Source organism: Lycium ferocissimum, chromosome 11 (assembly GCF_029784015.1).
Source record: "Lycium ferocissimum isolate CSIRO_LF1 chromosome 11, AGI_CSIRO_Lferr_CH_V1, whole genome shotgun sequence".
Lineage (NCBI taxonomy): Eukaryota > Viridiplantae > Streptophyta > Magnoliopsida > Solanales > Solanaceae > Lycium > Lycium ferocissimum.
This window is the reverse complement of record NC_081352.1, coordinates 64892145-64906396: the sequence shown is the minus strand read 5'-3', so window position 1 is coordinate 64906396 and position 14252 is coordinate 64892145. Positions and strand designations below refer to the sequence as shown.

Below are 14252 nucleotides of genomic sequence, written 5' to 3'. Positions count from 1 at the left end.
GTAATCTGTGTCATTTGCTTGAATAACCACTTTAGAATAATTAGCGTAGAGCAAAGCCAAATCGTTACTAATATAGCGCATACTGACCATAGACCAGTTTGGGTATCTCAGACCTACCTGAATCAGACAGGAAGACCGCCCGCATCCAACTATGTGAAAAATTGAAGGATGTACATGCCGTTATAGGAACCTTTTGCCCTTGGGTTTGGGTTTTTACTTTTTAGTTTAGGATTTTTACCCCTGCGCGAGACTGGTATTCTGTATACCCCGTTCCCCTATTATGTATCCCTATTCAATAGTTATCAATGTTGTATATTCAGATAGACAAGACAAAAACGTCAGTTTCGAATTCCGAACTACGTCAGACCTGATTCTTGTTCTAGTAAGATACGTAGGGAATCCTATTTAAGGGTGCGGTCTTCCCACTGTTTCAAGTCACAAACCCCGATAAGGAATCGGGGTACGTCTTTGATCCAGTCTTCAAAAACTTCATTCTTCCACTGTTTCAAAATATGGACTCTCCGAGCAGATCTGGGGTATGTCTTTGAACCCAAGCTATTCAAATTTTCAAGCGCAAACATCTTGAACTAAGTGCCCTAGGACCGGGAAGCCGGGCGACTGGTTCAATACAGTTTGACAATTCTGATATCTTCATTCATTAGATTTGCCCAATCAAACGAACAACTCCTTCCCTTATGAGAATCCAAAATAAGAACGCAAGTGGCTTCTTTCGAACGAACGATTCATCCTTTTATAGAAATAAAAAAAAATGGAATGTGCCTTACGTGACATCCTATATCGGTTATTTAGCCTTCGACTCACTCAATACTTATCCCGGGGATCACAGTCCCGTTTCCTTCAGTCTAGCATGACACGCTCGGTGAGGTCAACACGAGTCAATCACTTTTACTTTAAAGAAATTTTCTTTGAGCACAGGGAGAAGGAAGCTACAAAACAACGAGCTTCAAGTCCACGTCAAGTCCAACCAAAGGCGTTATTGAGCCTACCATCGCCTCAGCTCTATAAGCCAAAACGGCTTCATTTCTAACTCAGCCTTCAAATTGGATTCCTTTCACTTTGTTATGTCCACTGACACTTGCTCTTAGAATATTGCAGGTTACGACATTATGCAAAGTTGAACTCGGGAATCAAGATTATGAGACACTGGCTGGATCCTCACCAATCCACATAAGCCAAGACAGCTTCGTCATTAACGTTTTGCGTTATCCTTATCAAAACAATACTATGATTCCACTGACAATAAAGTCGAATCTTATAGGGATCATGCATCAACACTGCCAAAGACTGGCACATCAAGACTAAAGGATCAACAACGTCACTTGCCCGAGCATAATCATCACTAAACAAGAAAAATAAACATCAAGCCTTCAAAGACGGCCGAAAATCTCAAAAGCCTAGTTCATGGCCCAGGCCGAACGGCGGCTTCTCTAACTCTTCTCCCAATTTTTAAAGGCTACTTTTAACGACTTTGCTTTAAAAAATTTCAGAGTCAACTTCAAGTCATCAATGACTCCCATCGACCCTAAAACGGGACAACTTGCTTAGGAGGAATGCCGAATCTTCCCGAAAAATAGGAGCTCCATATCAGGCTACAAAGTACGGTCGAAGATCGAAAAGGCCGACAGAGAGCAAGGCCTACCCCTACAAAAGCAAGCAATTGCTCAACGGTTTCGTATATCTTTCTAAAGTCCTTTTTAGATTATCTTGACTAAAGTCACTGGTAAAGCGACCACGTAGCTACTAATCATCTTCTTAAAGTGTGTGATTGCCATAAGATTAAGAGGCATCAAAGTAGTGATCGTCCTCAATGTTAAAGGAAACGAGTCAATTGAGCCAAAAGGGCTATAAAAGAACAAAACGCCACAAGGGTGACACAATTGAGCCGAAAGGGCTATAAACAAAATCAAGCAAAAGAAGCGACAAATGGACGAACCGCCATAAGGGCGATGCCATCAAGAAGGGCTATAAGATAGATATAGTGCCATAAAGACAGCATAAAAGAGGCAAAAAGGGCAAAACAACCATCTAACCCAGAGAACCATAGTCCTCGAGGGTTGAGATGACGACAAAGAAGTCAAGAAGGCTACGAAGAACGCCGAGAAAGCCGTGCTTAAGCGATACCAAGAAAGTTATAGCTATAAATCAAAATCCAGGGGTTATAACTACGCGAGAATGGTAGAATAGAAACAAACTTATCTTCGTGACAAAGCAGGGTTGTCCGCCCTAAAAATGTGACAAGCAGGGTCGTTCGCCCTAAAAATGAGACAAACAGGGTCATCCGCCCTAAAAACGTGACACTTACCTCTTAAGTAGACATTGCCTATCTCTAAAGTGGATTGTTATAGGATGATACGCTGGTCTCGAAAATTCGAGATGACATCATAAAAACATTACCACCAATTATGTTTATGACATAATTCCCAAAGTGGGATTACATAGGCTTTTTTTGAGTTTGGTCGCACCAAATGAAAATCGTAGATATCCCTAGATAGAAACTAGGGCAGAAATTTTGAGATCTTTTTGGGAGATCTCAAAACTCGACATGATAGGTCGCCGACGCAGCTTTAACTGGGGCAGAATTTTTGAGAGGATCTCAAAAATTCTTTTGGTATGGCAAGTTTAAGAATTAGTGAATACACTTCTACACTGGGGCAGAAATTTTGAGGAAACCTCAAAATTTTCATTTTTCAAACTCAGAATAACGCCATTGCCAAGCGACATGATACTATCAAAGGCATCAACCAGACAAGAGTCACCACGTCAAACAGTTTCGTATCCAACTTTATCTGTCATACCTTACTAACTTTAGTATAAGGGTTTTACAGGTAACGCCGTCAAACATCGAGGACATGCCCAAAAATGATGAACGAAAGTGGACATCAAATCCGCAACAACGACAAGAAAAATAAAATAAAGCCTCTCGAATGGCGAAACCCAAATGGCTACACTTTGAATTCTCTTCTTCTCTTTTATGAATACATTGTCGTTTCTTTTAACTAGTTTAATGCCTTTTTGCTTCAAGTTTTGCAGAAAGTCACCATCAAGTCATTAACGACTTCCCTTGACCGCAAATAGGAGCAATTTGTTGAAAAGGAATACCAAACTCTTCGGGAAAAGTAGAGATCCTACAAAGTGCGTCAAGGACCACCACAAAGAAAAAGCATGGAAAGCGCGGCCTGCCTCTATAATGAGCAAAAGTTGCTCGATGATTCGTATTTACCGTTAGCCCTTTGCCCAAGTTTCTTTCTTAAGAATTGTTTTAACTACGGTCGCTAGCAAAGCAACAACGTATCTACTAATCATTTTCTTTGAGTACGGGTGGCAGGGCCATCAGAGCGGACTTTGACAATACAATTCAAAATTCAGAAAGGCATTAAGATGATCGCCACATAACAAAGGCTTCAAAGAAAGCAAAGGAGAGCATTTTGGCCACCCACATCGACAATGAGACATAAACCATGTCAAACATATGGTTCTCGGTATCTCAATTTATTTTTACCAAGACAATATTTGCTTATCCACTTTAGAAAGGGACAATATTTGCTTGTCCACCTTAGAAAGGGACAATACTTGCTCGTCCACCTTAGAAAGGGACGTATAGCTGTTTGGCTAGCTCAGAAAGGGACGTATAATTTGTCCACCTTAGGTGAACGTTTATACCGCATTATCTACTGATAAGGTTTTGCAGTTTAAACATACTAAGGAGATGATACATACAGCCAAGAGGGCCATTGGTTCAAATTGCTAAGAGGGCCATTCAGTCAAACAAAATGCCGAGAGGACCATGCATTTAAGACAAAATTCAAAGGAAGAACAACAGAAGCTGCAATTCAACGAAGGAACACCGGAAAGGGTAACAAAGCTATTTAAATAGAGTTTTTTTTCGCTAACTTGTTTGTTCAGTGATTGAGACAGGAAATGGCGCTAGCGGAAGAAAACAAAGCAAAAAAACCAAAGGCGAAACAACAAAAGCTAAAGCAAAGACGAAAAATTCAAGGACAAAGTAATAAAAGCGAGAAGCATCCAAAAAGGGAATAATGATGACGAAGCAAAACGAAGACAAAAACTTAAAGAGATGTGATAAAGCAAAAGCATCCGAGAATGGGTAACTAAATCCTCCCTAAATAAAGTTTGTTTTACACTAACAAGTTTGTTCGTTTTGTAGAGCACGAAGATTTTTACAAAAGAAAATTTTTAAGATTACAAAAAGATATAATCACGATTTACCGAAGTCTGGTCTCAACTAAATAGTATTGTATCAAGGTATTGAGACCCCGGCCTAGACGTCACATGGCTTGCCTTGATACATTGACTGATTAGACGTCATAAAAATCTAAAAATTTAAGATGATGCGTTGATATCGGTATTGAAATGCCATATTCACAATCGAGTCTAGTCCTTTTGGAAGATGTGAACCCTGTCGATGGGTCTTTCCCGGAGTAAAAAAAAGGAAGGTGTTAGCCTTGTCATCGAGGTAAGCTTCATTCCTCAAGATGACGATATGGATTAAATGACTACGTGCCGAAAGGGCTGAGTCGTCATCCATATATATCTAGCAAAAATAGGTAGCATAATTTCGAGGTTGATGTCTATAATCGTTGAAATACGAATGTGATTCCTAGATCAACATTTGCGGTCGCTACTGCAATTTAGTTCAAGTTAACGTAATCATGGTTCAGGGATAGTGGTAGTCATGAGAAAAGGCTCCGCACTTGAATATGCAGTAGTTAACTTAAATATTCTGACTAAATGTTGTAATTCTGGACACAGAGGTTAGTAGTCATCATAAAAGGAATATGATCCTGCACTCTGACGTTCAGTCTTCATTTGGGTATTTTTTTACTATAAGTGATGTGGTCCCGAACTAGTATATTGCAGGCTTCGTATGAGGATAACGATGCAGTCGACACGTATTTGCGACAGTCACCGCATTATGTGAAAATAATGTGAGTCCAAATTTTCAGGGGTGGTGGATGTCATAAGAAACAAAAATGACCCCGCACTTGAAAACATGGTTTTCATTAGGAGCATCTTGCTTGCGAAAACCACAACCGGACTGGGGTGTGTAGTTTTCGCAAAAATGCGGTATAGCCCGACCCAGATCCCAACTGAAGTTATCATTGAACAATGAAAACATCTGAAAATGACTGAAAAAGAGCCGGTCAAAGTATCGTGATTATTATCCAGAGTAGATCTTTTTTTCAAAAAATACACGGAAAACACACACATACAGGAGAAAAGAAAGAAGACGGACAAGCATTTGTGAAGAGGCGAACATAATATTGGAGGATGACTTCAATGTCAACAAAATGGCAAAATTCCATTCAGCTATGACTAAATTAAAATCAAAATTTTCAAAAAACTAACACGCAGGACTCAGCATTTGGAGATGGCTATGTCACGCCCCAAAATACCCGCTAGACGTGATTGGCACCCAGCAAACACCACCCGCCAGGCGAACCATATATCATACTCTTAATCATTTACAAAAGCACTAAAAGAAAATAAGTGCAGGTCCAACAACGTTATTAATGATAAAAATGTGAAATAGTCGCCAACCAAACCATAATCGATTTATGAAAACCAACCAACACTAAGATAAAAAGAATCTCTAGCCCACATCCCACGCTAAGACCATGGAGCATCTAACAGAGTTACATGAGTTTGAGTGTCGGGCATGTAAACCCAAAATAAAAGAAATAACTAGAAATAAACTAGATAAAGCTGAAATGGCTACCTCCACGAACAATGCGGTGGCTCACCTCGGCAACAGAATCCACTCACGAAGTCTTCAATTACCAGCTTCGTTCTCAACGACAGTATCTGCATGGACATGCAGGTAAGGAGTGAGCTATACATAAATATAACCCAGTAAGATCGTCGACTCGCCACTTCAAATACCCCTGGAACGAGTGTTAGAAAATACAAACATACAACAAGCACAAAAATATTATGCACATGAATATATCATTATATAATAGCAACCAAGGTCCAAACCACTGTTTATCAAATATATTATATATCTCAACACAATTTACACTACGAACCGTCATAAGTGGCAGTTAAAGAATTAGTCAACACTATGAATCCACGGCAATATACACAATGTGCCAAATATGTCAGGAAGCATACACAATGCTAAGGGAAGCATACACAATGGCCCAATATCATCAAGAAGCATACACAATGCCCTAATATAATCAAGAAGCATACACAATGCTAAGGGAAGCATACACAATGCCCCAATATCATGGCTCGACTATATCACATCACAAAACAATTTATAAAGAGAGTTTTGGATTATTTGAAAATAAAGTATATGCGGTTGGAGTTAAGGACCACCGATTCTACCAAGTACACGCTCGTCCCAACACATGGACCAAGCAGAGGAAACATATTTTTAAAACGTATTTTGAAAAGCAAGTACCCAAAGCTTAAAGTCTCACTTACCTCAAATTCACAATTCAAGCACACTTCCCAATAAATCAAAACTGCATTCTCGAGTCTCCGGATTGCGTCAAACTACACAAAAATGGATTTAGAATGGTCAAAACCCTTAGGGTAAACCACTTCTATATTTTTAGATGCTTACACGGTTAAAGTTAAATTTTAAAGGACGAAAACGCCCTCTGGTCAATGTGTTCAAAACCCGACAAGACATCGGTTTTCGGGAAGGCCTTAACGAGAGGATTCCAACGATATATAGAAGTTTAAAATCCGACACTATTTGCCCTTCCAAATCAATGATTTAGGTTGAAGAACCCTAGGGCTGAACTTTATCAATTCTTCAAAATATCCCCATGGTTTCATTATAAAAATTTACCCATAATTATGTAATAAACTTAAATAAAGGACTAGAGTAATTACCTTGATGATTTGGGGTGAAAGTTCTTATTTTTCTCCTCTCCTTTCTTCTCTTTTTCTCCCTTTCCTCTTTTTTTTTTTTCCCCTGTTGGTTTTCTCTCCCACTGTTTGCTCGTCCTTTTTTTTTTTTTTTTTTGGTTCCTTCAGATTGTAGTGTTTCGCGTTAGCCATCAGACTTATTAAAGTCTTTTTTTTTTTTTTTCCTTTTCCTTTTTGGGCTTGGCCCACTAATTACTTCTTTTCTATTTTTTTTTTCTTTTTATTTCCTTCTTTATTTAAATTACCAACTAAGCTTAAAAAATATATGGGTTATTACATTCTCCACCACTTAAAATGACGTTCGTCCTCGAACGGATCTAGATCATACCTGTCGCGTCAAATAAATGAGGATATTTATCTCGCATATCCGTCTCAGACTCCTAAGTAGCCTCCTCGGTTGGATGATTACGCCATAACACTTTGACTGAAGCTACCTTCTTCGACCTCAATTGTCGCATTTGCCTATCAAGAATATATATCGGACCCTCCTCATAAGTCAAATTTTCATCGAGCTGCACAGCCTCTGGTTGAATCTTATGGCTATCATCACCAACATATCGTCTTAGCATAGATACGTGAAATACAGGATGAACAGCAGACAATCTCGGAGGTAAAGCAAGTCTATATGCCACCAACCCAATTCGATCCAAAATCTCATAAGGACTAATGTACCTAGGACTTAACTTACCTTTCCGACCGAATCTCATAACTCCTTTCATAGGGGATACATTTAGAAAGACTTTTTCCCCTTTCATGAACTCCATATCACGTACTTTCTTATCTATATAGGACTTTGTCTGCTTTGTGCTGTCTGAAGCCGTTCTCGTATCAATGCAACTTTTTCCAAGGCTTGCTGCACCAAATCTGGACCTAATAGTTGTGCTTCGCCCGGTTCGAACCATCCAACAGGTGAACGACACCTGCGACCATATAGAGCCTCAAACGGCGCCATCTGTAGACTCGATTGGTAGCTGTTATTATAAGCAACCTACAAAGGCAAGGCGATCGTCCCATTGACCACCAAAATCAATCGCGCAAGATCTAAGCATGTCCTCTAAAATCTGAATAACTCGCTCAGACTATCCATCAGTTTGTGGATGAAAAGCTGTACTCAACTCGACTTGTGAACCCAACGACTTCTAAAAAAACTTCCAAAACTCAACAGTAAATTGTGCACCTCCATCAGATATTATAGAAATAGGCACACAATGAAGTCGTACTATCTCACGGAGGTAATTATTTGCTAACTGCTCTGCGGTATGAGTAACCCGAACTAGTATAAAATGAGCAGATTTGGTGAGTCTATCCACATTCACTTGTACCGAGTCATGTTTCTCGAAAGTATTCGGCAAACCAACTACGAAATCCATCGTAATCCTTTCCCACTTCCACTCTGGGATAATCAAGTTTTGCATTACTCCGCCGGGTTTTTGATGTTCATATTTGACCTGTTGACAATTTAAGCAACTTGTCACATGTTTAAAAATATCAGCCTTCATACCTTTCCACCAAAATAATCCACGCAAGTCTTGGTACATCTTCGTAGCACCTGGGTGGATGGAGTATCGCGAGCTATGAGCCTCTTCAAGGATCAGTTGCTTTACATCACCTACCATAGGAATACACAGTCTACCATGACAACGTAACACGCCTTCGCCATCAATAGAGAATGACTTAACGCCCCCATTTTGTACTCGATCTCGCTATCTAGCAAGACGGGGATCTTCATATTGGCAAGCCTTGACCTGCCCCACTAAGGATGATTGTGCCACCATAACTGCAAGTAACACCCCGTATCTTGTATGATCAATCCGAACTCCCGCGGTTGGCAAATGCCCTCGAATATCCTTAGCCATAGGTCGTTCTTCAGCAGTAAATCGGTCCAAGCTTCCCATAGACTTTCTACTCAAGGCGTCTGCCACCACATTCGCCTTACCAGGATAATACAAAATAGTAAGATCATAATCTTTAAGTAACTCTAACCACCGTCGCTGTCTCAAATTCAGATCTCTTTGCTTGAATATGTATTGCAAACTCTTGTGATCAAGATAGATTTCACACCGCTCACCATAAAGATAGTGACGCGTATCTTGAGCGCAAATACAACTGTGACAATTCTAAATCATGAGTTGGATAATTCTTCTCATGTTTCTTTAGTCGGCCGAGACGCATAAGCTACCACTTTACCATTACGCATCAAGACACCACCCAACCCGCCTCGAGATGCATCACAATAAATGGTGAAACCACCTGCAATTCGCAGGTGGTAAGGTCAAAATTGGAGCCGTAGTCAATGCGTCTTTAATTTCGAAAGCTTTCGAACATTCATCCGACCACCGGAATACCACACCTTTCTCGAGTTAAACGTGTCATTGGAGCGTGCCTATCTTCGAGAAACCCTCCACAAACATTCTGTAATATCCAACTAGTCCCATGAAACTGCGTATCTCTGTGGGAGTAGTGGGTTGAGGCCAATCTCGAACTACTTTAATTTTCTTTGGATCAACTTGAATCCCATCTCGGGACGCCACGTGTCCTAAAAAGGAAACTGTGCTCAACCAGAACTCACATTTTGAGATCTTGGCATAAAGCTTTCGTTCCTTAAGTGTCTGTAGCACAATTCTCAGGTGTTGTCCATGCTCAGCCTCACTCCGAGAGTAGACCAAAATATCATCAATGAACACAATCACAAAATGGTCTAAGTATGGCTTGAATACCGTGTTCATGAGGTCCATAAATGTTGCGGGGGCATTAGTCAGCCCGAATGACATCACCAAAAATTCGAAGTGCCTATATCTTGTCCAAAAAGCTGTCTTGGAGATGTCCTCAGTCTTGATTCATAGCTGATGATGACCTGATCTCAAGTCGATTTTGGAAAAAAGAGTAGCACCCTGCAGCTGATCAAACAAATCCTCAATACGAGGCAATGGATATTTATTCTTAATAGTCGCCTTGTTCAGTTGCCTGTAGTCAATGCACATTCTCATCGTGCCATATTTCTTCTTCACAAATAACATAGGTGCACCCCAAGGCGATACACTAGGCCTAATAAACCCCTTATCAAGTAGCTCTTGGAGTTGAGCCTTCAGTTCTCTCAAATCAGCTGGAGCCATACGATATGGAGGAATAGAGATAGGTTGGGTCCCTGGAACTAAATCAATGCTGAACTCGATTTCTCTCATCGGGGGTAGGCCGGGTAAATCTTCAGAAAACATCCGCAAATTCGCGAACAACGGGAACACTATCAATAGTAATATTCTGCGCTCGAGTATCATGAACGGTGGCAATAAAACCCAAACACCCATGATTAATCATTCGGCGTGCCTTTACATAAGATATTATTTTTTCTTGAGTCACAGGAGTCATGCCTTTCCACACTAAAGGTTCTCCAGGAAATTTAAAACGTATAAGCTTATCATAGCAATCAACCGATGCTTAACATGATGCCAACCAATCCATGCCCATAATCATATCGAAAGCGGACATCGGTAACACACATAGATCAACTACGTTGTCCTTGCCCTGAACAGATATCACACAATCTCTATAAACTCTATCAACTAATATACTCTCCCCCACTGGGGTTTCTACCACATATGGCACATTAATAGACTCGACTCCCCGTTCTAAGAATATAGCAAAAGAAGGAGATACGTACGAATACGTAGAATCGGGATCAATAAAGCATATGCACCATGAGAGCCAACGGTAATAATACCCGTGACTCTTGCATTAGATGCCTCGACATCTGTCCGGTCATAGCAAAGAATCTCGGTGGTCCGCCCCTCCCGAGCAACTTTGTGCACCCCGTCATCCCAGCCTACGAGCACCACGTGCGCCGGTCCTGGCCGGCTGAATCGACCATATGTTGTAGTAGTTACCGCGGCTGTGTAGTAGCTCGGCTAGCACCGAAATTTCCTTTAGAACGATTTAGCAATATGCCCCTTTTCGCCACAAGTAAAACAAGCCCGTCGCCCCAAAGTAACGACCACTCGATTTCTACCACGGTTAGAACACCTCGGATGATAACACAACCGGATATGAGCTATTACCCTTTCTCGCATCTGCTATTGCGCATGTCTAGCGGAATAACCGCTAGGCCCACCTTTAATTCGTCGGCGGTAGATCCGGGCCCACGATAAAAACCACTCTTGCCCCGGATGGAGCACCACTAAAACCCACCCGTGTTACGTGGATTTTTGCTTTCACGCTCAACTTTGTCCATTTCTAGATAGGACTCGTAACGGAAACGATGTGTCAACTACATACGAATAGGTACCATATCACACATCTCGTACCACGGGACCACGATAGCGATGCTCAAGTCCATCCACAAATCGTCTCACCTTCTCTCTCGGATCCTCTGCCAAAATAAGGTACATACCGGATAAATGCGTAAACTTGGCCTCGTATTCGTAACGGTCATAGTTCCTGCCATGCATCATTGAACCGACGTCTCTCATGTCATCTTGCTTGCTTAATGGAATAAACCCGTCCTTAAACGGTGCTAAAAATTTTGACCAAGTAATAGGTGGTAACCATGCTTGTCTACCGCTGCGAATCGAAATCCGACACTCTGGACCCACGAGAATACAGAAAGTGGCAAATTCCACACCACGAGTCTCCTTTGCCCAACGTAGTCAATATCGTTTCCATGACGATCAATGACTTCGAGGTTCAATAGAAGTTGGTGAAGCGTCAAACTCGGTGGCTTAAGATCTATGAAATTCTTAAACTCCTTAGATTGCCTACCGGACGGGACAACTTTGTTGAGGGCCAATCGAGGTGTCCGATTAGTCGCAACATTCGGTGAACTTGAGCTTGTGCTTGTCAAGTAGCTCCTCGAGGACCTGGAATTCCCTTATGATTAGGCGCTAATGCCTCAACACATTCAATAATCTGGTCTGCAATCCGCGGGCATAGCAATAGTAGGGAGCGGCGGTGCTTGGTGGAGTATTATGAACTACTTGTTCCCCGCACTTGCTCGACGTAACTCGGGGACCCCATTCACGACTTCGGTCCGAGGAGTGGCACGGAGTCCTGGTCCGAGCTCTAGTCGATGAGCACTAGCTTGTCTACCACCGCGGGTAGCACTGCGTCGCACCACGTTTGAGATGAAGACGCGCGTTTCTTAGCCATCGAAATAAATATTTCAAGGTTAGACTTAATTCAACTCACGCACGAACGAGGAATGAAAGAAAGGAAAACTTCCTAGATATAAGGTAGCCTCAAGGTCATAAGTATAGGCGCCTACATACCCATGAACAAGACTCTACTAAACATTGCTCCATGACCCGGGACTTAAAGCCTAGGCTCTGATACCAACTTTGTCACGTCCCAAAATACCGCTAGACGTGATTGGCACCCGACAAACACCACCCCACAGGCGAACCATATATCATACTCTTAATCATTTACAAAAGCACTAAAAGAAAATAAGTGCAGGTCCAACAACGTTATTAATGATAAAAATGCGAAATAGTCGCCAACCAAATCCATAATCGATTTATGAAAACCAACCAACGCTAAGATAAAAAGAATCTCACACTAAGACCATGGAGCATCTAACAGAGTTACATGAGTTTGAGTGTCGGGCATGTAAACCCAAAATAAAAAGAAATAACTATAAATAAACTAGATAAAGTGAAATGGTCTCCTCCACGAATGCGGTGGCTCGCCAATGACTGCATCCACTCACGAAGTCTTCAATTACCAAAATACCTCGTTCTCAACGACGGTATACGCATGGACATGCGGGTAAGGAGTGAGTTATACATAAATATAACCCTTGATGAATCCTCGACCCGCCACTTCAAAATACTTCGGAACGAGTGTTAGAAAATACAAACACACGAGCAAGCACAAAAATATTATGCACATGAATATATCATTATATAATAGCAACCAAGGTCCAAACCACTCGTTTATCAAATATATTATATATCTCAACATAATTTACACTACAAACCATCATAAGTGGCAGTTAAAGAATTAGTCAACACTATGAATCCACGGCATACACAATGTGCCAAATATGTCGAAGCATACATAATGCCCAATATCATCAAGAAGCATACACAATGCTAAGGTAAGAATACACGATGCCCCCGATATAATCAAGAAGCATACACAATGCTAAGGGAAGCATACACAATTCCCCAATATCATGGCTCACAACTATATCACATCACAAAACAATTTATAAAGAGAGTTTTGGATTATTTGAAAATAAATTATATGCGGTTGGCCTTAAGGACCACTGATTCTTCCAGGCACACCGCTCGCCCCAACACATGGACCAGGCAGAGAAAACATATTTTTAAAATGGATTTTGAAAAGCAAGTACCCGAAGTTTAAAGTCTCGCCCCACAAATTCTGATTCAAGCACACTTCCCAATAAATCAAAAATGCGTTCTCAAGTCTTCGGATTGCCTCAAACTACACAAAAACGGATTTAGAATCGTCAAAACCCTTTGGGTAAACCACCTCTATATTTTTAGAGGCTTAGACGATTAAAGTCAAATTTTAAAGGACGAAAACGCCCTACGGTCAATGTGTTCAAAACCCGACAAGACATCGGTTTTCGGGAAGGCCTTAACGAAGGATTCCAACGATATATAGAAGTTTAAAATCCGACACTATTTGCCCTTCCAAATCAATGATTTAGGTTGAAGAACCACTAGAATTTGAACTTTCTCAATTCCTCAAAAATATCCCCATGGTTTCATCATAAAAATTTACCCATAATTATGTAATAAACTTAAATAAAGGACTAGAGTAATTACCTTGATGATTTGGGGTGAAAGTTCTTATTTTTCTCCTCTCCTTTCTTCTCTTTTTCTCCCTCTCTTTTCTTTCTTTCTTTTTTCCCTGCTGGTTTTCTCTCCCTCTGTTTGCTCGTCCTTTTTTTTTTTTTTGGTTCCTTCAGATTGTAGTGTTTCACATTAGCCTAAGTAGCCTCCTCGGTTGGATGATTACGCCACAACACTTTGACTGAAGCTACCTTCTTCGACCTCAATTGTCGCACTTGCCTATCAAGAATAGATATCGGACCCTCACTGCATAAGTCAAATTTTCATCGAGCTCCATGACCCTACGGTTAAATCTTATGGCTATCATCACCAACATATTGTCTTAGCATAGACACGTGAAATACAAGATGAACAGCAGACAATCTCGGAGGTAAAGCAAGTCTATATGCCACCAACCCAATTCGATCCAAAATCTCATAAGGACCAATGTACCTAGGACTTAACTTACCTTTCCGACCGAATCTCAACTCCTTTCATAGGGGATACTTTTAGAAAGACTTTTCCCCCTTCATGAAC

General features: G+C 40.9%; 2 protein-coding genes and 1 long non-coding RNA gene across 3 annotated transcripts; all 3 read right to left on the bottom strand.

Moving 5' to 3' along the window:
- Positions 1-5620: 5620 nt before the first annotated feature.
- On the bottom strand, positions 5621-6867 carry LOC132036852 (uncharacterized). Its single transcript, XR_009409690.1, has 2 exons — positions 6472-6867; positions 5621-5844 (listed from the first exon to the last, which is right to left on the bottom strand). It is a non-coding gene; the product is annotated as an uncharacterized LOC132036852 (long non-coding RNA).
- A 437-nt stretch (positions 6868-7304) lies between these two features.
- On the bottom strand, positions 7305-7688 carry LOC132038576 (uncharacterized). Its single transcript, XM_059429229.1, has one exon. It carries the CDS (start codon positions 7686-7688, stop codon positions 7305-7307), a length of 384 nt encoding a protein of 127 aa, XP_059285212.1.
- Positions 7689-7705: 17 nt separating this feature from the next.
- On the bottom strand, positions 7706-9659 carry LOC132038575 (uncharacterized). The gene is made up of 3 exons (XM_059429228.1): positions 9334-9659; positions 8670-9030; positions 7706-7912 (listed from the first exon to the last, which is right to left on the bottom strand). Exons 1-3 carry the CDS (start codon positions 9657-9659, stop codon positions 7706-7708), a joined length of 894 nt encoding a protein of 297 aa, XP_059285211.1.
- Positions 9660-14252: the final 4593 nt, after the last annotated feature.